The sequence below is a fragment of the Panonychus citri genome, unplaced genomic scaffold (genome assembly GCF_014898815.1).
Source record: "Panonychus citri isolate SS breed McGregor unplaced genomic scaffold, ASM1489881v1 Contig00136, whole genome shotgun sequence".
Classification (NCBI taxonomy): domain Eukaryota; kingdom Metazoa; phylum Arthropoda; class Arachnida; order Trombidiformes; family Tetranychidae; genus Panonychus; species Panonychus citri.
The window spans coordinates 2152005-2172052 of record NW_026515541.1 but is presented as its reverse complement, the minus strand read 5'-3'; the positions used below and the strand labels follow the sequence as shown (position 1 = coordinate 2172052).

General features: G+C 32.0%; 5 protein-coding genes across 7 annotated transcripts; 3 read left to right on the top strand and 2 right to left on the bottom strand.

Moving 5' to 3' along the window:
- Positions 1-58: 58 nt before the first annotated feature.
- Positions 59-1933, bottom strand: LOC128392561 (NADH dehydrogenase [ubiquinone] 1 alpha subcomplex subunit 9, mitochondrial-like). Its single transcript, XM_053352601.1, has 6 exons — positions 1733-1933; positions 1340-1647; positions 1178-1269; positions 674-1093; positions 408-585; positions 59-336 (listed from the first exon to the last, which is right to left on the bottom strand). Exons 1-6 carry the CDS (start codon positions 1785-1787, stop codon positions 154-156), a joined length of 1236 nt encoding a protein of 411 aa, XP_053208576.1. The 5' UTR covers positions 1788-1933; the 3' UTR covers positions 59-153.
- Positions 1934-2305: 372 nt separating this feature from the next.
- Positions 2306-7339, top strand: LOC128392546 (uncharacterized). The gene is made up of 4 exons (XM_053352581.1): positions 2306-2960; positions 3202-4981; positions 5090-5194; positions 5281-7339. The coding sequence occupies exons 1-4, from the start codon at positions 2856-2858 to the stop codon at positions 6294-6296; spliced, it is 3006 nt and encodes a 1001-aa protein (XP_053208556.1). The 5' UTR covers positions 2306-2855; the 3' UTR covers positions 6297-7339.
- LOC128392565 (alpha-tubulin N-acetyltransferase 1-like) lies at positions 7284-8337 on the bottom strand. Its single transcript, XM_053352606.1, has 2 exons — positions 7779-8337; positions 7284-7704 (listed from the first exon to the last, which is right to left on the bottom strand). Exons 1-2 carry the CDS (start codon positions 8335-8337, stop codon positions 7502-7504), a joined length of 762 nt encoding a protein of 253 aa, XP_053208581.1. The 3' UTR covers positions 7284-7501.
- An 82-nt stretch (positions 8338-8419) lies between these two features.
- LOC128392570 (zinc finger matrin-type protein 2-like) lies at positions 8420-9893 on the top strand. Of its 2 annotated transcripts, none has more exons than XM_053352611.1 (3): positions 8420-8571; positions 8947-9135; positions 9270-9893. In XM_053352611.1, the coding sequence occupies exons 2-3, from the start codon at positions 9030-9032 to the stop codon at positions 9740-9742; spliced, it is 579 nt and encodes a 192-aa protein (XP_053208586.1). In that variant the 5' UTR covers positions 8420-8571; positions 8947-9029; the 3' UTR covers positions 9743-9893. The 2 variants fall into 2 exon arrangements, with proteins under 2 accessions (XP_053208586.1, XP_053208585.1); XM_053352610.1 differs by having other exon boundaries at positions 8480-8626.
- A 170-nt stretch (positions 9894-10063) lies between these two features.
- On the top strand, positions 10064-20005 carry LOC128392554 (actin-binding LIM protein 1-like). 2 transcript variants are annotated; one of them, XM_053352593.1, is made up of 11 exons: positions 10074-10477; positions 10804-11198; positions 11620-11697; positions 11971-12133; positions 12226-12738; positions 12891-13013; positions 13072-13151; positions 13334-13403; positions 13575-13618; positions 13787-13999; positions 17702-20005. In XM_053352593.1, the coding sequence occupies exons 1-11, from the start codon at positions 10462-10464 to the stop codon at positions 17813-17815; spliced, it is 1809 nt and encodes a 602-aa protein (XP_053208568.1). In that variant the 5' UTR covers positions 10074-10461; the 3' UTR covers positions 17816-20005. The 2 variants fall into 2 exon arrangements, with proteins under 2 accessions (XP_053208569.1, XP_053208568.1); XM_053352594.1 differs by lacking the exon at positions 11620-11697 and having other exon boundaries at positions 10064-10477.
- The last annotated feature ends 43 nt before the right edge of the window (positions 20006-20048 follow it).

The window sequence follows — 20048 nt, the reverse complement described above, 5'->3', positions numbered from 1 at the left end:
TTAAAAGGGTTTACATTTTTTGAGAAAGCTTCTGAAATTATTTACTGTTTATCATCAGTTAAATTGTACGAAGCATTTAATTGTTCTCATTTTTATGTTACATTAATAACAATATTTATTATTATCTCATTAGCTCTGAATTTTACCTGAACTTTAATAGGTAGGTTGATATCGAGGAGGTAATGGCTCCACTATTTGATGTAAAGGTTTATCGTACCAACCTCCTATTCTAGCAGGATAGAGGACATATTTAGCTTTAGATTCCAAGTTTGTCAAATCAACACCAAGATCAACTAGGGTTTTTGCACCGGGAGTAAGTTTGTCTGTAGTGTGCTCCTGTCAAGTGAATAAAAGTGAAAATTAATAAATCTGATGAAACTTTCAGCTAAATCAACCAATTCGCTTACGATTTCTACTAAACCCCAACAAACAAACGGTTTTTTCAATGTTAGTGTTTGCACAGTGATTACTGCTCTCGTGATTGGAGAATATTTCAGATCAAAAACGTATTTGTAATCTTTCTCTCCCATATTAAGCCAATCGTTGAAGTATCGAACCATATCTTTCAGTTCATAACGTCGAGGTCTGAAAATCAATTTAAAGAGTTAGAAAAAGGTATGTGAATGAAGAAAAACAAAAAAACAATTTACCATAAATAGTGAGATAATCTTACCCAACACATTCATAAGTTTCACCGTAGTTAAACTCATTGAAAATACTATTTACCATTCCCTGGACAACATCAATGAAATAAACTGGTTCCTTGTAGATGTCCTGTCCAAGACCCCAAAGGGCTATAGATTTTGTAAAGGTTCGTCTAGCTGATGCAGTGTAATAGTTGAACAAACGATCAGCAATACCGAACATCCAACCAGGTCGGAAAACAATGGCGTCTGGAAATTCATTTCGAACCGCTAGTTCACCTTCGTATTTAGTTTTGAAAAATTGAGCTCCAAGTTTAGAGCAAACTGGTTCTGGGTCTGGTCTTGCGTTTAAAGCCGACATATGAACGAGTTTTTTCACACCAGCAAGCCGACTAACTTTAGCAATTCTTCGAGCACCATCAACATTGGTATCATTAAATGTGAAAGAACTAAAATGGATAATCGATAGAGATATTAGATGAAAGTTTAGAACGAAATTGATTTAATGGTTTAAATTTAGAAAAGATTCTCACGGAGTATCAGAGTAAGTTCCAATCAAGTTAACAACCACATTAGAATATTTGACAGCTCGGAATAATGATTCTTCATCTCGTAAAGAGAAGGGCTAAATTTATAAAGAAAAATCAATTTCAATGTTAATATTTTAAAATAAATTTGATCCAAGGAAAACTTACCACAAACATGACTTGACCTAAATCACCAGAAACTTTTAACTCTCTCACTTCCATAGGATCTCCACGATAGGGAATAATAACTTGTGTCCCTCTTCTAGTTAAATTACTGACTAAAACTTTGCCTAACGGGCAAGTTGCACCAAAAACAGTTACCACATTACCATTAAAAGATGATCTTCCACCAGTACCACGTTTAAGGGTTGCAGTTAATGGATTATCAGAGGTGAGAGAAACTTCAATCTCATTTTTATCAGAAAAATTTCTCTTGCTAATTTTAACAGCTGATAATGAAGTAATAGCCCCATTACCTATGAAACATAAAAGTAAACCATAAATTAGTAACAAGAATAAAAACAAAATGTTAATCATAGAAAACAAAACTAAAATCCTTACCTCTAAATGCTACCAACGAAAATCTTGCCAATGGATTCATCATACTAGAGATCATTTCAAAATTTCCTCTACTATCTCAGATCCCTCAAAATTTAGACAAACGACTATTGAATAAAAAAACCGGAAATAATAAACTAAGCCAATTAAATCATTCCAATCAACAATCAACAATCAAAATCATTGTTGACATTGAACAAAAAATGAAAAAAACAACAACAACCTAACCAGAAATGAAGCTCCTCCCATACAAATAAAAAGCCCGGTTAACTTGATTATTAAATAATCGATTCCGTAAAGAAGTGTAATTTATCCAATAACATCAAAGAAATTAAAATGACAAATATGAAGAAACAAGAAAACAAAAAGCAATCGATGAGAATTGATGGTGAAAAATAATTAAAAAGACAATTAATTAAAGAAAAATTAAAAAAGAAATTGGAAAAAAAATTAAATCGAATGAATGGAAAATAGTTGTGCGCATGCGCAGAACAATTAAGAATAAACTTTACCGAATTCGCCACAAGATGGAAGTAGTTCAGGAGCGAAAATGATCAAGATCATTTTCTTTAACCGTTTCTCCAAATTCATTTGTTTTTCTATTTAATTGTAAATTATATTGATTCTTTTTCTTTTCATGGAAACAATTAAACTTTGACTTGATCTCTCAACTTTGATTTTCACAATGATTAGTGTTGTTACCTGGTCTCACGAAGGTTAATTCTCATATTGGAGCCCATATTTGTTGGAATTATTTTTCTTCTTTTCTAATGTGTACAAACTGTTTACAAACCTTTTGTTCTACTGGTTGTGTTTTTCATCTTCATCTTTTTTCCTCTCTTTCTCTCTTTCTTTCTTTATCTTTCCTTTACTTTTCTTTACTCTTTCCTCATCATTTTCTATTCAACAACACACACACACAAAATTCATTCATTTTCATGATCAATCAAAAGGAAGACTCTTACTTACTGTCTTAATTTACTTTTAATTGGAGAGCAAACATCAACATATAAACCGCCTCCTTTCTCTCTCTCTCTCTCTTTTTCTCTCTCAGTAACTCACTCTTTGTCTCTTCATTTATCACCTTTTATTATCCGATCATAATCTGAATTCTTGTTCTGTTTTCATGACCGAACCAAAGTTTTCAATGGTCCATCAAGCAGATTTATACGAAGAAACAATAGTCGATGGGTTTGCAATATACGCCTTCCTTTCCTATTCTGATTGTGAGGTAAGTTAATTCGATTCAATTTCAAACCTATTTTTCTCTAATTTATCCATCATTTGCATTTGTACCATCATCAACTTGCATATGGTTTTTTTATTTCTTTCCATCCTAGTTTGGGTATAAAAGTTTATGTTACCCATGTTTGGTTTTTTCTTTTTCTCTATTTGTTCTTTTCTTACCCTCTATCTCGCTCTCTCTCTCTCTCTCTCTTTTTCTCTCCATCTTTGTTTTCTATCTTCATTAGGAATCTGCTCGACAGCAAGATTGTCTTGATGACACTGAAGAGGAAGAATCAGTAAATGGAGATAAAAAGACACAACCTACTGTTGGTAGAAGTCCATCATCTGTGGGCTATAATAATGGACAAAGATCTCGCAGTGATTCTCGAAGTTCAATTGGAGATACACCAAACGGGTCAATTTATTTAGAAAATGGTAAAAATATGCTTTTCCATCGATCTGTTACAAGAAGAAAGGCAGGCCGACCTAAAGGTGGTCATCGTCGATCCAAAGTTCAGATTAAACATGAGATCTTCAATAATCTTTGTGATCCTTCAATTGATGCTCAACAATTCAGTTGCCTTTATAACGACTACTTACAAGCTCGTTTTAAAGAAGAAGAAAAAAATAAGTATAAATTCACGTTACCCAAGTCAATGGACGAAAATTTTATCAACTTATCACTGAATGCACTAGATTCAAGTTTAGTTAAAGAAAAACCTTCTTTTAAGGTTGAAAAGATAAAGAAAGAGCTTAAAAATGGTACCGAAGATGAAGATATCTCAGATGATTATCATTCTAAAAAGGGATCATTTGATAAAATTCCAGAAACTGGAGAAAATGTTACCGATCTTACCGAAATGATCAGTCGACACTCAAAACGAGAAATTCGATTACCTGCAAGGTATCATCAATCTGGAATACTAATGGGCAGTCAATGGATTATTCCAGATTATGGTCAAGATGAAAGGACACCAAAAAAGAGGATAAAAATTGAAGAAGTGGATGAATCAAAGCCTCAGATTGAAACACAAATGAGAACCCAAACCTCTGTCATTCATCACAAGTCGGAACAATTACAACGTCAACCTCTATCCCAACCTCAAATTCAACCTCAACACAACCTACAAGCATCTGTAAATCCTCAATCCTCGCCATCACCACAACCTCAATTACAACAAAAATCGCAGCCACAACAAAATCCTCCGCCGCTGTTACATAAACACTCGCATTTTAAACCTTTATATTCGTGTGAAAACCAAAGAATCATCTTTCCAACCTCGAACTCTAGTAATCTAGATCGAACCTCTGAAGATGATAAGTCATTATCTTCTGATCTCTTCAACGAACCAAGGGAAAGTGTTACTAATGTTGACGATCTACCTAATCTCAACTCTCCTACCAAAACTTGTCCTTCGCATGTTTCACAGCTTAAATTACATCAAGAAAAACTAGAGAGACTTCAATTATTGCGAAAGCAGCAAGAAATTTGTGGTAAATTTCGTGACAATAATAGTACTGTCATCAATAATTCATCAAAAGATTACCCTTATCAAGAATCAACTGTAGATATGATTATGAGTATTGTTTCACCAGCCGATCGAAGTGAATTAAATAATATCGATGCACCTCCATCTCCACCATTCTGTGCTAGCCCTGAGCTGAGTCTTCAAAATTCACAAAGCTCATCCATGGTACCAATTTTAAATCCTAATTCAAGTCGATCCTCAAGTGATTCTCCAACACCAATGGATAACTCTGATGTTCAAGATCAGAAATCTCCTAGACAGCAACAGTTGCGTCAATTATATAGAGATCTTTATTTTGAAAATAGACCTGAGAGAAAGTTAATTCATGCCAAAAGTCGGATTAAACCTCGAGTTAACAAGAAATCTGAGGTTGAAGAGGCGATTAAAGTGATTGAAAAATTGAACAAACGAAATAAACAGCTAGATTATATAAAGAGTTTATTGATTATGTGGAATAAGAAATTGGTATTAGCAGCCAAAGTAATAAATGATAAAGGTGAGTTTTTATTAGATTGCTTCTTTTTTATACTTTTTTGTATTTACTTTTCTTCAAAAATATAATGTAAATTTGATACTAATCCTTTTGTTAATCCTTTCCATTTAGATGTTATTCCTAAAGGTGTTGATATCGTCAGAGATGTACTTAAGACTTATCAAGCCAGTAAAAGTTACAAATTAACCCAAGCTTGGGATTCACTGAATAAACCAAGTAAGCTTTGAATTTGAAAACAATAGATTTTCAATGTATCTTTCTGATGTGTAAATTTTAACTAATGTAACTTTTTCTCATTATAGAAACACCAGCATCATCGATAGCAATAAGTTCATTTGTTTCTGAGCCACCTCAACTCCTCCAACCCTGCCAACCACCTTCATCACCTCAGCCACCCCAAGCATCTCAAACACCTCAACTATCTCGCCAGTTAGTTAGACCAGGTTCTTCTGTTATCAAAACTACTGGTTCTCTAAGCCGAATTGTGATGAATCCACAGGCAAAAGCAAATTCAACGCCCGAGTCAAGAGTTTTCGGCACTTTGACATTACCAGTTGCAACGACCACAATAACTACAATTACATCTTCAGCCAAGACAGTAGACGATTCATTATCCATGGACAAAACACCCGGAGTAATAAGCAGAAATACATACCCACCACCTCGAATAAAAACCATGGTGCCCTTAAATCAATCCCAATCATCAAATCAGCCTTCGCATCTTCACATTCATCCTTCTCTTCCTCCTCCTCCTCCTCCTTCCTTACAAACATCATTTTCCATTACATCACTTACACGTCCACCCACTCAAGCTTTACCAACTCTTTCAACTCCCTTACCTAATCATGCTCATCTAACCTCTTCCATGCTTCCCAATATTCAACATCATTCTCAGGCAAACATGAAACCAATACCCTTGATATTAAGTCCAGGAACACTGAACAATAATCTGTTCTCCAGCACCAGAGGCTATGGTAGTCGACATAAATCTTCGGGAGATGTGCATTTATGTACAATGCCACGATTACCTCTTCCTAATAATATGACAGTTAGTCCTGTTGTCAACAATTCGGGAGGAACATCTAAGCCAACAATCATCAAACCGACAACATTTTTCTTGACACCCAATGCCAATGCTTCCAACAGCCCTCTTTACCGATTCTTAAAGGTCAAAGGTGACATAAACCGAGTTCTCCTCACTCCACAAATAACTCCTCACATTTATAAGAAACCTTTGCTCATAGAACCTTTTCTTGGGCCTGTAATGGACCCTCCTGTGGAGGTCAGTGTTCAAAGTGATAACCAAGACCTTAATTGAAGATTCTGATGTACAATGGACTTTCATGCTTTAATTTTTCCGCTCTCGCTCTCTAACAATGAAAAAAGACCGAACCTATATTAGGTGTGTCCGGTAAAGTTGGAGACATTTCTTGCATCTCCTATAGTTTCTGATTGATTATCTTACAAACATAATTGAATAATTACTCATTTAGGCAAATAATCAAGTACAGACAATCATTTTGATGAAAAATTATATTTTAATCAAAACTAATTAGGCTAATTTGAAAACGTTGAAATATAAATGAAATTTATATTTTCAATTCGAAATTTATTTTTTTTTGCTAATTTCCTTTTTTGATCAGTGTAATCAGCTAGATCCATCGATTCTCATAGCTACCACAGTAATTAAATATTAACAACACTAATTAATTGTAACAAAATGAACCGTTTTAATCACAAATGATTGTCTTTGCTTGATTATTTGTTTCGTTGACAATTATTCTCATTCAAAAGAAAGATGCTATCGATTTTCCTTAATCCTGGACACACCTTATACTCTTTTAATCAACTCGTCCTGAAGACTTAAACTAATCATGATTTAAAATGGATAAAAGTGGACAACAACTTCGTGAAAATCAATTGTAAAGACTTAAAGTGCCCAACAAAATGCTGATCCATTAATCAATGATGATTGGAATACAAGTGAATGTCAATATCGAAACGTAAAAAGGAAATTCTTAAAAACGAACTCTCTCTCTCTCTCTCTCTCTCTCTCTCTCTCTCTCTCTCTCTCTCTCATGTCTTTCTAAATATTCAACATGTAAACACAGACAGAAAACAAGAAAAAAAAATCAATACAATGTAATTTATGACCTTGTCATTTAAATTGCTGAAGAACAATGAAAAAAACTAAAAGAAATGAAAACTAAATGAAAAAAAAGCAAAGCTTTGACAAAATAATTTCCAATCCGAAGCCAGAACAAGATGATTAACAATAATTGTCCGAATTCTAGGATTATAATGATTGATTGTATAATAATAATTCTTTAATAATAATAATAATAATATGATTAATCTAATTTTGATTGTGCGAGAAGAAGAAAGAAATGAACTTAAATTAATTCAAAGAATGACAATTATCGCGGAATAAAAAAAAAGAAATTCAATTGAGTATAAAACGAAAAGTGAAACGATTTCATCTGCGAACAATAATCGCAATTGTCCATCTCTCGAACTGGACAGTTAAGAAAAGAATCCATCGTAAATGACAAATCGATTGTGCTGTTTCTGTGGTGACCCTAAATTGAAGTGTTTCCCCAAGAATGACAATAAAGCGCTTGTCGGTCTATCGAACGCACATTTGTTGATATTAATTGTTTGATCTTTGAGAACGCAAGAGATCAACAATTTACCTAATCCTTGCCGTTGGCGAGTTATGTAAAAATCTAAACGAAGAGGGTGAACAAAAAAAGCGACGATGTTAATTAGGATCAGATTGATTATCGAAAATTTGATTTACCTAGAATTGAGAAACAACGATTAACGTTAACCAATTGTTCTGATTGTTGAAGAAACAAATTCCTGAAACCAACACGAATTAACCCAATGGCATTTAATTGTATTCTATTGTTTTCATCTGATGAATTATCATTATTGGTAATTGTTGTTGAAGGTTGATGATTAACTGATTGATGGTGAACCAGAAAGTAAATTGAATCATTATGTTTAAGTGGTGAATTTGATCTGAATGAGCCTTGAATGAATCGGGTATGACATGTAATCGGTTCCTTGAGATTCTGAGCCTCAGCTGATTGAACGCCCAATGAATTGATCCACAATTTCAATTGACTTCGGATTAAATTAATCAACTCACTCTGTTTATTATCCAATTGTTTAGATGGTGTTAATGAACATGAAGATGATGATGGCGATGGTGATGATGATGATGATGATGATGATTTCAAGTTATCTGCTAAACTGTTAACATAATTACACTGATTTATGTTGATCAGTTTAATGTTACATTGATTATCAACCTTAACTATCATGAGATAATCATTATCTTGATTATAAGCCATTGATAAGCCATCAGATTAACGTAGCACAATTGATCAACTAAATCCACTCCTTTTTCTGGGCAAATTGAAACAATTTAACTTGTCAGGGTTAATTACCAAATCTTAATTTGATTAAAACAAAACAAGAAACCAAGGAAACCAACTCATGATGTGTAACCAAATTGTCAAAATTGATCTTCCCAAAAACAGATGATCCATCACCTGATCTTCATCGAGATTTTGTTTCTTCAAAATGTTTGTTTACTTTTGTTAATCATTTTCTTTTTCTAATTGTTTTTATTTTCTAATTGTAAGTCTTGTTAATTTATTAATTTTTCTTCTCTTTTCTATCCTATTCTATTCTGTGGTTTTATTCTGGTTGTCAAGATTTTCGGTTATAAGTGTTTTCTTTTTGTTCCAATTTTCTCTTGATTCGTTTTCTTCATTGTTTTTATTTCTCATCTTTGGTGTTTTCTTTTTTTTTCAGAGAATTTCTAATTCTTTGTATTTGATTTTTTTTTCTTCTTCATTTAATTGTTCCTAATTAATGGTGTCATGTCATTTTCTTTATTGATTGTTAGGCCTTGATGTTCTAATTTCCATTTGTTTTCTTGTATTTGTTTTCTATAGTCTGGTTATCTTTGGTTTGTGATCTTCATCATTTGTATCATCGGTAAAAACCATCGGAAAGGATTTGAAGGCCATTTTGAAAGATGGATGATAAGAAGGAAACTGTCGAAGAAGAGTCGACACAAGTGATCAGAGGAGATGAGAACAGTCAAGATAGTCAACAATCAGATTCTTCCAAAGCGGTTCAAGGTAACTGATCACTTTGGATTTTCCCATTGTGCTTACAATCCTTTTTCATCCTTAACCTTAGTTATCATGTGAATATTATTATGATAATTGTTGTTATTTTCTCTCCATCACTTTTATCCCAATTGTGTCTGTAGCTGTATCGGAGAGGAAAAATTTGAAGCCTCGAGAATTCAAGCTTGACCTCGAATCTCGTCTTGGTAAAACTGTAGTGATCAGCAAAGCAACACCAAGCTCTCAATCAGGAGGATATTATTGCGATGTCTGTGACTGTGTGGTTAAAGATTCAATCAACTATTTGGATCATATTAATGGTAAAAAACACCAACGTAATTTAGGAATGAACATGAAAATTGAAAGAGCTTCTCTGGACCAAGTTAAAGCTCGATTCGAGGCGAAGATGAAAGAAAAGGAAGAGACAAAAAAAGAATACAATATCCAAGAAAGAATGTCAGCCCTTAAAGAAGAAGAAGAAAAACTAAGAGAATATCGTAAAGAGAAAAGGAAAGAGAAAAAATCAAAGAAAAGATCATACGAAGAAGATGAAGAAGAAGACGAAATGTCCAAATTAATGGGATTCAGTAAATTCAATTCAGGAAAAAGAAAATAATCCAACAAAAGAAAAAAAAAGATCAACAATCCAATCGAAACTTTTAATTGTTCCAACAAACTTAACCCTTTGTGTAAAACTTTTCCAAATAAAATGATCAACATCCATTTCCATGGACGAACACGCAAATTTTGTGTCACAAAAACCCGAATACAGTCAACTAACTAATTTAATCGAAAAAAAGTTAATTAATCTTAACCCTTCGAATTGTCCGCCCTCTAAATTGGCCGCACAAAAAGTGGACACTTTTAGGTGATTGAACAATCGGTTAATTTTCGAACATTTGATCGAGCGAACACCAGAGGGCATCATGTTCTTTAGGCGTGGTCTGGATGTACAGAGTGTTTCTAATGTTGATTGGGATCGATTTCCCCTTTGGATGCGCCGATGTTACGATTTTGAACATTTTCTCTCAGGCGCATTTCCCATTTGAACATTTTCTGTATACGCGGTGGATTAAACATCTTAATCTTTCACTCGAACTCAAGCCTCAGTCTCCCTAAAGCGTATTTATCACCCTGTATGAGGTTTTCTTACCAACAACTTGAGATAAATTTGTTAGTTGAATAGTTTAACTTTGTGTCTCCGAGGCCTGACAGACAATTGGATTAACACAATTTAATTTATTTTCTTCAGTTTCTTGTGTCTTTTTAATTTCTTTTTAATTTCTCTAATTGTTTCTCTCTATTATTCGCAAGTGAATCAATTGCGACACCAAAATGTACAAACCTAAATGTAATTGTTTTCTCTTTACTCTCTTAACCTTTTACCTTTTCCTTGTGTGTTTGTTTTGTTTTCACTTGGGGAGAATAGAATAAAAATAAAATTCTATTCCATAGATTGAATTTTACTTCTTTTCTTCATCTATTGATGAGAATAGAAAATGGAGAATGAGATGAACTGAAGATTATGTTTTCCATCTCAGATTCTTCTGAGACAATTCTTGTTTTAATTCTGTTCTTTTTTTTGTCTTCTCTCTTTTTTTCCCTTCTCTTTATTTTCTTTCTCCATCTTCCTTCTTCCTTCTTCCTCTTCCTTTCCACCCACTTTCATTTTTCTAGGTTTCGCTGGATGTTCACAAGAGATTCAGGAAGGTCAAGCATTAATTGCACTGGACAAACATTGGCATGTTTGGTGTTTCAAGTGTACTTGTTGTAAAAACCTTCTCCATGGGGAATACATGGGAAAAGATGGACTGCCTTATTGTGAGAAAGATTATCAAGCAAAATTTGGTGTTCGTTGTGCTCATTGTGAAAGATACATTACCGGTAAGGTTTTACAGGCCGGTGATAATCATCATTTCCACCCGACTTGTGCTCGGTGTACAAAATGTGGTGACCCTTTTGGTGATGGTGAGGAAATGTATATGCAAGGAGGTGCCATTTGGCATCCACGATGTGGACCAGGACCTGATGCTAGAATTGAAGATGTCTACCTTGATAGCTACGATAGTCAGGTAATCAAATCAATACAATCAATTCTCTCTCTCTCTCTCTAACCAATGGCTCAGCATTTCTACTCCTTCCTCTTCCCAATACTCATCATGATACACTTTCTCTTTCCCCTTTAATTCCTTAATTATATTCGTTAACAATCAACCATTACTTTCTATTGGCATGATATTTGGTTCTACTCAAACATCTGATTACTTTTTTATTGTTTTCTTTTGATAATATCAATTCCTCTGCATCATTGTGACACAATTTGAATGAATTAATCTTCCCATTCATGATGCATTTTCTTTTTGTTCTCCAACTCACAAAATTATTCTTCTATTTTCTATTGCATTTTGTTTCTCTTTCTTTTTGTTCTCTTTTGCATCATTTATCATTTATCATCAATGTTTCCTTGATTGTTGCCATTTTCATGATGAGTAGTACTACGGGAGTTACATTCACTCTCCGAGTTTACCTCGATCACGATCAATAAGTCCTTACGGTTCTTTAAGCCATCAGGTTAGTGTTTTTTTTTATTTGTTTTCTTTTTACATTATTTACACAACCTGGAAATTGAATATCTTATAATTACTTCAATTAACCCAACACCAATTACAATCATCTTTTTTTACCTGTTTGTTTATTAATCGTTTTCTTTTTTGGATAAACATATTAACCACAACAACGAGTTTAAAATATTTCTTTTAGATTATTATTGATTATTATCATGATTAATCATTTTTCTCTCTTTTAATTTTCACATTCTCGAATTTGCTTATTCTATTGATCCAGTATGGAAGACGAAGTCCTGGAATTGTAAATCGTGAGCCGATCCTCGGTGATCATAGTCGTGTCTACACAAATAGTTACCTTACAGCTGAACCTACTCAAGGTTACTTGAGACGTCCTTTAGAGCCTCGAACACCTAAATCCTCACAATTTTATCGACCACCAGGTAAACTTTCTGCTAATCACTATTCCATTGTTTGCTCGATGCTCATTCCATTATGTGTGTGTATATGAATCTCTATTCTTATTCTCTTACAGAAGGTTCTGTTTCTCGTAATAACATGAAATCTTCACCTAAACATGGAATGCAAGCTTTGGTCGATAACCTTCAATCGTCAAGTCAAAGTCGTCCTCGTTCACCTCATATGAACAATGAGGAGCCTATAGAATTGGCCCATTATCCAAGTGCCCGTAAACCTAAACCCAATGAGCTACCAAGAATTGAACGTGACGATTTTCCAGCTCCACCCTTTCCCTATACTGATCCTGATAGACGTCGACGTTGGTCTGGTAGCTCACGAGAATTGGATGATGATGATATTGACGGTGCATCCAGCAGATTGAGTGGAGATGCAAAATTAAGAAGAGAGGAAGAAGAACTTTCCAAAATTGCCACCGGCATAGGAAAAGTTTTCCTCAAAACTCTAAAAGAACGTGAAAAAATAATAGCTTGGAAAAAAGAGCATCTTGATCCAAGGAATGCATCTCGAACTCCTTCTGCCAAAATAGAACCACCAACTCGATTGAGATATGATAATCCGGTGAATGCATGTAAGTTTTTCCTGTCAATCGAAATTTTTAAAAACATATAACAAAAATCATTCAACATATCATATTACCTTTAAAAACATGACAATTGATTATCAACTTACATCTTTCTCTCTCTCTCTCTCTCTCTCTCTCTCTCTCTCTCACCCTCTTAGCACCCTCTCGGGATATTGATAGACCAAAACCATGGGAAGAAGATGAATTTGACAGAGGATCGCTTTACAGAAGTTCTGGAGGAAAGCTTCAATATTATGCTCCACCGCCGTTGAATTACAATGGTATTAAGTGGAATGTTTACCTGAGCCCTAAACATTAATTATCTTAATTGACACACAGTTGTCTCTTCTCTCAGAAATGTACCCAAGCCCGGTTATGGGCTTAAAAGTGGCCTCTCCTACCGAGACGGAACGCTCAATGTAAATATTATATTAATATTATCTCTTTCTTACATTCTATTATCTTCTATTCAAATGCAAATGTTAACCTTTAACAAATAATCTAATATATTAATATAATATTTCTTATTTCTTTTAAACTGTCTCACCTTCTCACCTTTTATTATCACGAAAACCTGATTGACCACCTAAACCCAAACCAGGGCTCGGAATCACCTTTCAGTAAACTAGAGAAAACCCAAAGTATCGACTTTAATTGCGCAAAGTCTGATAGTACGTATCGATTATTACCTTTTAAACAGAAACTAATTATCTTCTCATCAATAACCTAAATCCTTTTTTTTATATAAATATTATTTTCTCTCACACTCTCTCTTTCATTTATCTCTCTATTTTTTTTTTTTCTTTTCATCATCATCATTATTCAATTTACCTTGAACAAAGTTTCAACCCAATCAGAGCAACACGATCGGAGTAGACACTTCATGGTAAATAAACTTTTCTCTCTTTTTCTTTTCTACTTGATTGTCATCATGATGACAAAAAAAAATAATCAACAAAATGAAAAGTGTTCATCATCACATGTATTACAATTAATTGTTTATTGTAACAATTTGATTCTTTCTCTCTCATTTTACTCTTTTTTCTTTATTCAGAATCATTCAATGAGTGGCACTTTCCGGACAACTCCCTTTTCAGATGGAATCAGTGGCTACCGATATGCATCTTATAGTCCACATTTAAGACGATCAATGCCTAATGTTAATTTTCACCTTCATTCAAATGAACCACCAAAACTTTATCCATACCATTTACTCATCACAACCAACTATCGATTACCTCCTGATGTAGATCGATGTCATCTTGAGGTTGGTAACTGTTTTGTTAACCTAATTATTAAATTTAATATTTATAGAGGAAAAAGTTGCATCTCATCAATATCGATAAACATATATTTTTAAAGGATCGTATCAGTTTTGAGTGAAAAAAAAGTATAAATAATCATCAATCTAATTGTAACGATGTCATTGATTAATAACAGCAACAGGTAATTACAATATAATCAGGTGAAAAACAGAAACCTCCATGTAGAGAGAGAGAGAGAGAGAGAGAGACATCATGATTTATATTCAATTGAATATCTTTCAATCGTTTACAATTAATACTTTCTCTTTCATTATTATCGTTTCTCATTGTTTGTTAGTTGATTCATCATTTGAGAATACAATTGATGTTGTAATTGTGGTGTAATTTGAAAGTTCTGATCATTTTTATTCTGATTGTTTCTTTGTTATTGGTGATAAATAGATTCTAAGACAAAGGCAATCAGAAATAGATTATTTTTCATCATTTGTCTACTTTTTTTTATCTCTGTCATCAACTATTTTCATGGAAAGTTCATTTTCCATTCAATAGCATCTTTCAAAATTGAAACATTTTATCATTATTGTAAACTCACCATGAAAGATTATCATTATCAGGAATCTTTAAAAACTGAATCGTTCCTTTTGATTCAGTTGATAAAGATAATCTTTTCTATTTGATTATTCCTAGTTTTCAAGTCCATTGACTTTCCATTTAGCATGTTTCAAGAGACACAAATTCTCAATGTCATGAATCAATTACTCATAAACTACTGAGCACAAAGTGACAGTTTCTACTCATCTAATCAATACATTGTGGTTTATCTTGTCACTTGAATTTAGTTTCACTTTCACGGCCTCATGTAACTGATCAGATAACTTTTTTTCCCCGATTCATGATCATTGTTTTAAGTTAATTGAATTAGTTACATGAATTATCATGAATAAACATGAAATTGGTTATAGTTTTCTACCATTTCCTTATTCAAAGCCGGAAAGATTATCTCGACCACCCATTGTAACATCATGAAACTCATGATCTTCTTGTTGACAGATTATCATGTTTCTCACAACTCATATTAATCAGTGAAATTCTTGGCAATCGTTTAATTCAAAAAAATCGGATTAATAGTTTACATTACTATTCAGATTTGAATTTCTCTCAACAATTTTCATCTATATCCAATCTATTCATGTTCATTATATAAATTATTTTGTATTCATGATAAATTAGAAAAGCTTTGGGTGTAACTGAAAGTTATTAATGAGATTAATGTGATTCGTTATAATAAATTAATTCTTATAATTTAGATAATTGTGATTAATACATTAATCCTGTTGATGTTGTATTAACATGTTCAAGTTTATCTTTAATTGTAACTCTCGATTCATTTGTTTTACTCAATTGTTGTCAATTTTGTAAATTTTTCCCATTAACGATATGAATCAAGTTAAACTTTTGTATCCATTTTCAATGATAATCAAAATTATGATCCATTTTAAACTGAGATGGATTAGTTTTGTGTTGTATTAATTAGATGGTAATTGCCATTCAATGTCCTTTTCTGATTAAACTACTTTCTCAATTCTGATTACTCATGAAATATCTTAAAATTATTCATGATAATACTTCCTATTATATTAACTGCTCACGAAAACAGTGAAACCTTGATAACAGAATACAGATTATGTTGATTATTTTGTTTCTCTAGCAAAACTCATCACCATGTTTACCTTTTGAAATAGTATGATACTTTATGAGAGTTTGAATACAATGACAATTACTGTTTATTTTCAGCTATTTAATAGTATTTATAATGATTATGAAGATGATGATAGGGATGATTATTACATGATGAAAATGATGATAAAATTGTCCTGTTCTTAGTCACGGAAGACTTGACATTTTCTTGTGTAAAAATTTTACATCTTCATGTTGGTTTGTAAACTTTTTTTAACTGTTGCTTTCATGTCTAAAAAAATCATCTACACACCATGTATATCCTGTGTGTGAATCGTAATCATCAACTGAAAATAAGATGCAAGGAGAGGACGATGAAGAAGAAGAAGAAGATGATGATGATGATGATGATGTAAAGATGATGTAAAGATGATGAAGGAGAAACAGCAATTAACTAAATCTTCCACTGAGATGAGAAAAAGAAACCTCGAAACAAGACCGGAACCGCTACCATGATGATGATAGAGAGTAAAAGAAACAGTAATTTATTATGTAAATAGTTATTCATGTATTAGTTAGTTAATCATTGATTTTCTTCGATTTCTTTTCTCATGCAATCTCCTCTGTTCATGGATCTTTTATCCACTGAACTTATTTTTTACTTATTCCAAGTTTCAATTTACTTTTTGATTGTTTTACTTTTTCATTTCTTTTTCTCGATTAATTTCACTTTTCTCGTACTGATCATCATCATGTAATACATTTGTATTCACCTTTTTTCCCTGAATTTTTCTGTGCTTTCAACTCACCCAAAGATGAAATTGACAGTTAATCCAGTTGATATTGAGCCAAACTGAATTCATATATCACCAAGAATCAGCATTTTTTCCCATCTCCCCCTTGAATGATATTAATATTTTATTATCACTATTTGAGTTTAAATATTTTCTGCACAATTATAATCCGGTAATCGTAATAATAACCACGATTATGATGATTCAGAGACGTGGCTGTGAATACTTTATACACAGTCACTTGAATCAGGAAGTCAATGTTAGTTAATCTAATTGTAACCATTGGTTTGCTTGACTCGCTACTTGATCTCTAATCTTTTACGCAATTAAGTCTAAATTGTTCATTTTTCTATCACTAATTAATACTTGGCTTGCTGTCCTCTTATCACTACCCTTTAGGTTGATTGTTATTACTTTATTGTAGCAATTAAATTATATTGTTTCACACATAGTTTCAAATTAATATCTTTTTACAATCAATCAAATATTTAATCACAGTTTTACTACTTGATTGTTAACTAACTTATTTTTCATAGAGAAATTGTTAACTATCAGATTCTTGATTTAATCAGTCTCATTAATGAGTTTAATTGTTGATCATAATTGTGTAACAAATTAGATTGAATTTCAATTGAATATTTGCTACTACAACGTTTCATTAATTAACATGATGATCTTTTCGTCGAGTGATATTTAATGATTAACAAGAATTGAATGTGATTAGTAACAGCAATTTAAAATGAGAAAGTGGACTTTTGATTGTAAACATCACGATTATAATTTAATTGTCTACCTTTTTTCCCAATGATTAAATCAAGCAGCTTTTTAACTTAATCATCGGCAGGTGAGAACCAATTATCTTAATCATAAATAACATGTACTTTAATATTGTTTAAACAGTAATTAAATGTTTCGCTAATTGTTATTTGCAATTAGTTAATCAGCAAATGTTAAAAGGGTGAAAGTAAAAAGGTTTCATGGTTCAGATTAATTTCATGGTTAATTTTAAACAATTTAACCTTGATTAGCTTCCATGTTTTTGTTGAGTATTTACTAATCATGATTAAGTTATAAAAGTAACGGTTGATATTACCTGGAATTCATTGATGATTCATGATCTAAGGTGATGATAATTAAAAGTATGATGATGAAGTTTTACTTTAATTTTAATTTCTCTCTTCATGCAATTAACTAATTTCATGGTTTCTTTTTCTTTATATCCTTTTCTTACAGAGACATCTCTCAAACGAAGAGTTCACAACTCTATTTCATATGTCAAGGCTTGAGTTTTATCGATTACCTGAATGGAAACGGAATGACCTTAAAAAACGAGTGAAACTTTATTGAGATGATTTAAAATCTAGACCATTGGATTTTAGGACAATTTAAATGATGAATTGTGACTCTAAAGGATTTCATCTTTTTCTCTTTGCTGTTTCTTCCTGTCGACTGCCTCTTCCACTTCCTCTCCATCTCTTCAGTTCTAATATAAGATCTACACTCTGTCTGCACCTTCATCTTCATCATCTTAACGAAACAAAGCCATCGTAGCCCATGGATGATTCATCTCCCTGTTTTCATCCATCTTCATTATCGCCATCGCTCTTATCTTTTTGATTATCATCCCTATTCCATCTTCATCATTTCTTGTCATCTTATGTGTCTGATTCTTTTGTCTTTCTTTCATCATTTCTTTTCTTTTGAATTGCGAAACTCCAATTGCATTTAGAGATTATTTCCATTCTCCCTCTCCCTCTCCATTTCTCTCTCTCTTTCTCTCTCATTCTTCAATTTCTTTATACAAAAACTTTAGGGAATCTTTTCCGTTTCCGTTTTTGGCGAAAGCGAAAGAAAAAGATAATATTTCATTCATTTTTTCTTAATGATAGTCACATTCACCATTCATGAATTACTCTGAAATCAGAAATTTGAAACAATTAACCAGCCAAGAATTGATTAATTTCCTCTCCTTGTAATCAAACCACTTCTACACCTCGACCTATTTTAATACCATAACAATTCATTTTTGGTATCATCATTTACCTTGAATTATCATTAATCACATAGAATATGAAAAATTTTTCCTCCCAATTACTATTATTATTGACCAAAGATAATATTAATATCGATTATTTTAAAAAAGCTTTTAATCATTGATTAACTTTTAGATTCTTGGCTGTTTCTCTAATCCAATTTTACCTGAAATTCAGAGTAATTCACTAATTAAGATCAAATTAAGCCTAAATTTGAATATTCAATTTCAGAAATTATATAAAAATTATATTATCTTAAAAAATATATAAATTATATTACATAGATATAATTACAATATATAACAATTAACATTATTTGAGCTTGACCGTGAGTGACCGCAGTGGTAACACAGCTAATGTGATTTAAATAATTGTAACTCTAATTGGATAATTCAATTCAATTAGACTGAATAACATCTCTAAGTCCCCCCAATCAATTAATTGTCATTTCTAATTAATATTGAAACTGCCCCATGAAAAGTGAATCCATTCAAGTATCAAAATACAACCAAACGTTTTCATCTATTTTTAGGTTTTTTTTTCTCTTCCTCATCTTTTACTTTTCTTATCATCATCTTTATCATCTTCATCATTTTTCCATTGATTTTAATTAATTATCAAATAGTTAAATCATTTACTCAATAATTAAACACAAACCGTTCATTAGGCAACTATTACAAGAACTGAATATAAAATTATGATCTTGATTAATCAGTGATAAAAGTGATATGATATGAATTTAAAGATATTATCAAATTATGATGATAAAATTTAAACACAAGGCTGAAAACGATGAAGATGATTAAGTTGATTAAAGTAATTAAGACAATTAACGAGAAAATTTTTTCTAAAATTGTGAATTTTCACTTGAAACGAAATACAAATTGATCAAATTGATGGAAAATTATTTCGAAAATGACTCAACCTTATTGCCTCCCTATTCCCTTTTATCTTTCATCTTCTTCATCTTCTTCATCAATCATCATCATCATCATCTCTCTCTCTCTCTCTAACTTCCTCTGTTATTTTAATTCTTAATTATCACAAATTGTAATCATTAATTAGGAGCCATTTTTTTTTCGTTATCACTTTTCATCCTTTTTTCTCATCGTCTTATTATTTTCTTTACGATTTATGATTCTATCTTATTTGATTATAATTAATAATCAATTAGTAATCACAATTGTTTCACCATTATGATGATTAAGTAAATTGTTAATCACAATTTAGCATCAAAATGAACATTTCATTCATTATCATCAACCAATAACAATAGGAAATCAACTGATTACTTTCTCTGATTAATTAGCAACTTAATTATTGTTAAGTTGTTTTCTGTTTAATTTTGTTCCAATTTAAATCAATTGTCATGGTTTTTTTTTATTTACTGATCCCAATTGTGTTAAATTGTTTTAACAATTGTGTCATGTGGTTGACTCTCTATTTAATCTAATAACCATTGAGAAAAAAAAGTCAGACAATTAAAAAAAAAGATAATCATTAACATCCTGATAGCAATAATTAATCCAATTGTAATGATCACGAGG

Bases quoted from the DNA above. Each gene is read 5' to 3' on its own strand.
- LOC128392561 (XM_053352601.1), bottom strand. From the start codon at position 1,787: ATGATCTCTAGTATGATGAATCCATTGGCAAGATTTTCGTTGGTAGCA. The intron at 586-673 runs GTAAGATTATCT...ATTGATTTTCAG, and splicing joins GAAACTTATGAATGTGTTGG to ACCTCGACGTTATGAACTGA. The intron at 337-407 runs GTAAGCGAATTG...TTCACTTGACAG, and splicing joins GTTGGGGTTTAGTAGAAATC to GAGCACACTACAGACAAACT.
- LOC128392546 (XM_053352581.1), top strand. From the start codon at position 2,856: ATGACCGAACCAAAGTTTTCAATGGTCCATCAAGCAGATTTATACGAA. The intron at 2,961-3,201 runs GTAAGTTAATTC...TATCTTCATTAG, and splicing joins TTTCCTATTCTGATTGTGAG to GAATCTGCTCGACAGCAAGA. The intron at 4,982-5,089 runs GTGAGTTTTTAT...CTTTCCATTTAG, and splicing joins CAAAGTAATAAATGATAAAG to ATGTTATTCCTAAAGGTGTT.
- LOC128392565 (XM_053352606.1), bottom strand. From the start codon at position 8,337: ATGGCTTATAATCAAGATAATGATTATCTCATGATAGTTAAGGTTGAT. The intron at 7,705-7,778 runs GTAAATCAAATT...CTCTTCGTTTAG, and splicing joins TCGTTGTTTCTCAATTCTAG to ATTTTTACATAACTCGCCAA.
- LOC128392570 (XM_053352611.1), top strand. From the start codon at position 9,030: ATGGATGATAAGAAGGAAACTGTCGAAGAAGAGTCGACACAAGTGATC. The intron at 9,136-9,269 runs GTAACTGATCAC...TTGTGTCTGTAG, and splicing joins TTCTTCCAAAGCGGTTCAAG to CTGTATCGGAGAGGAAAAAT.
- LOC128392554 (XM_053352593.1), top strand. The intron at 11,698-11,970 runs GTTAGTGTTTTT...CTATTGATCCAG, and splicing joins ACGGTTCTTTAAGCCATCAG to TATGGAAGACGAAGTCCTGG. The intron at 14,000-17,701 runs GTTGGTAACTGT...CTTTTCTTACAG, and splicing joins TAGATCGATGTCATCTTGAG to AGACATCTCTCAAACGAAGA.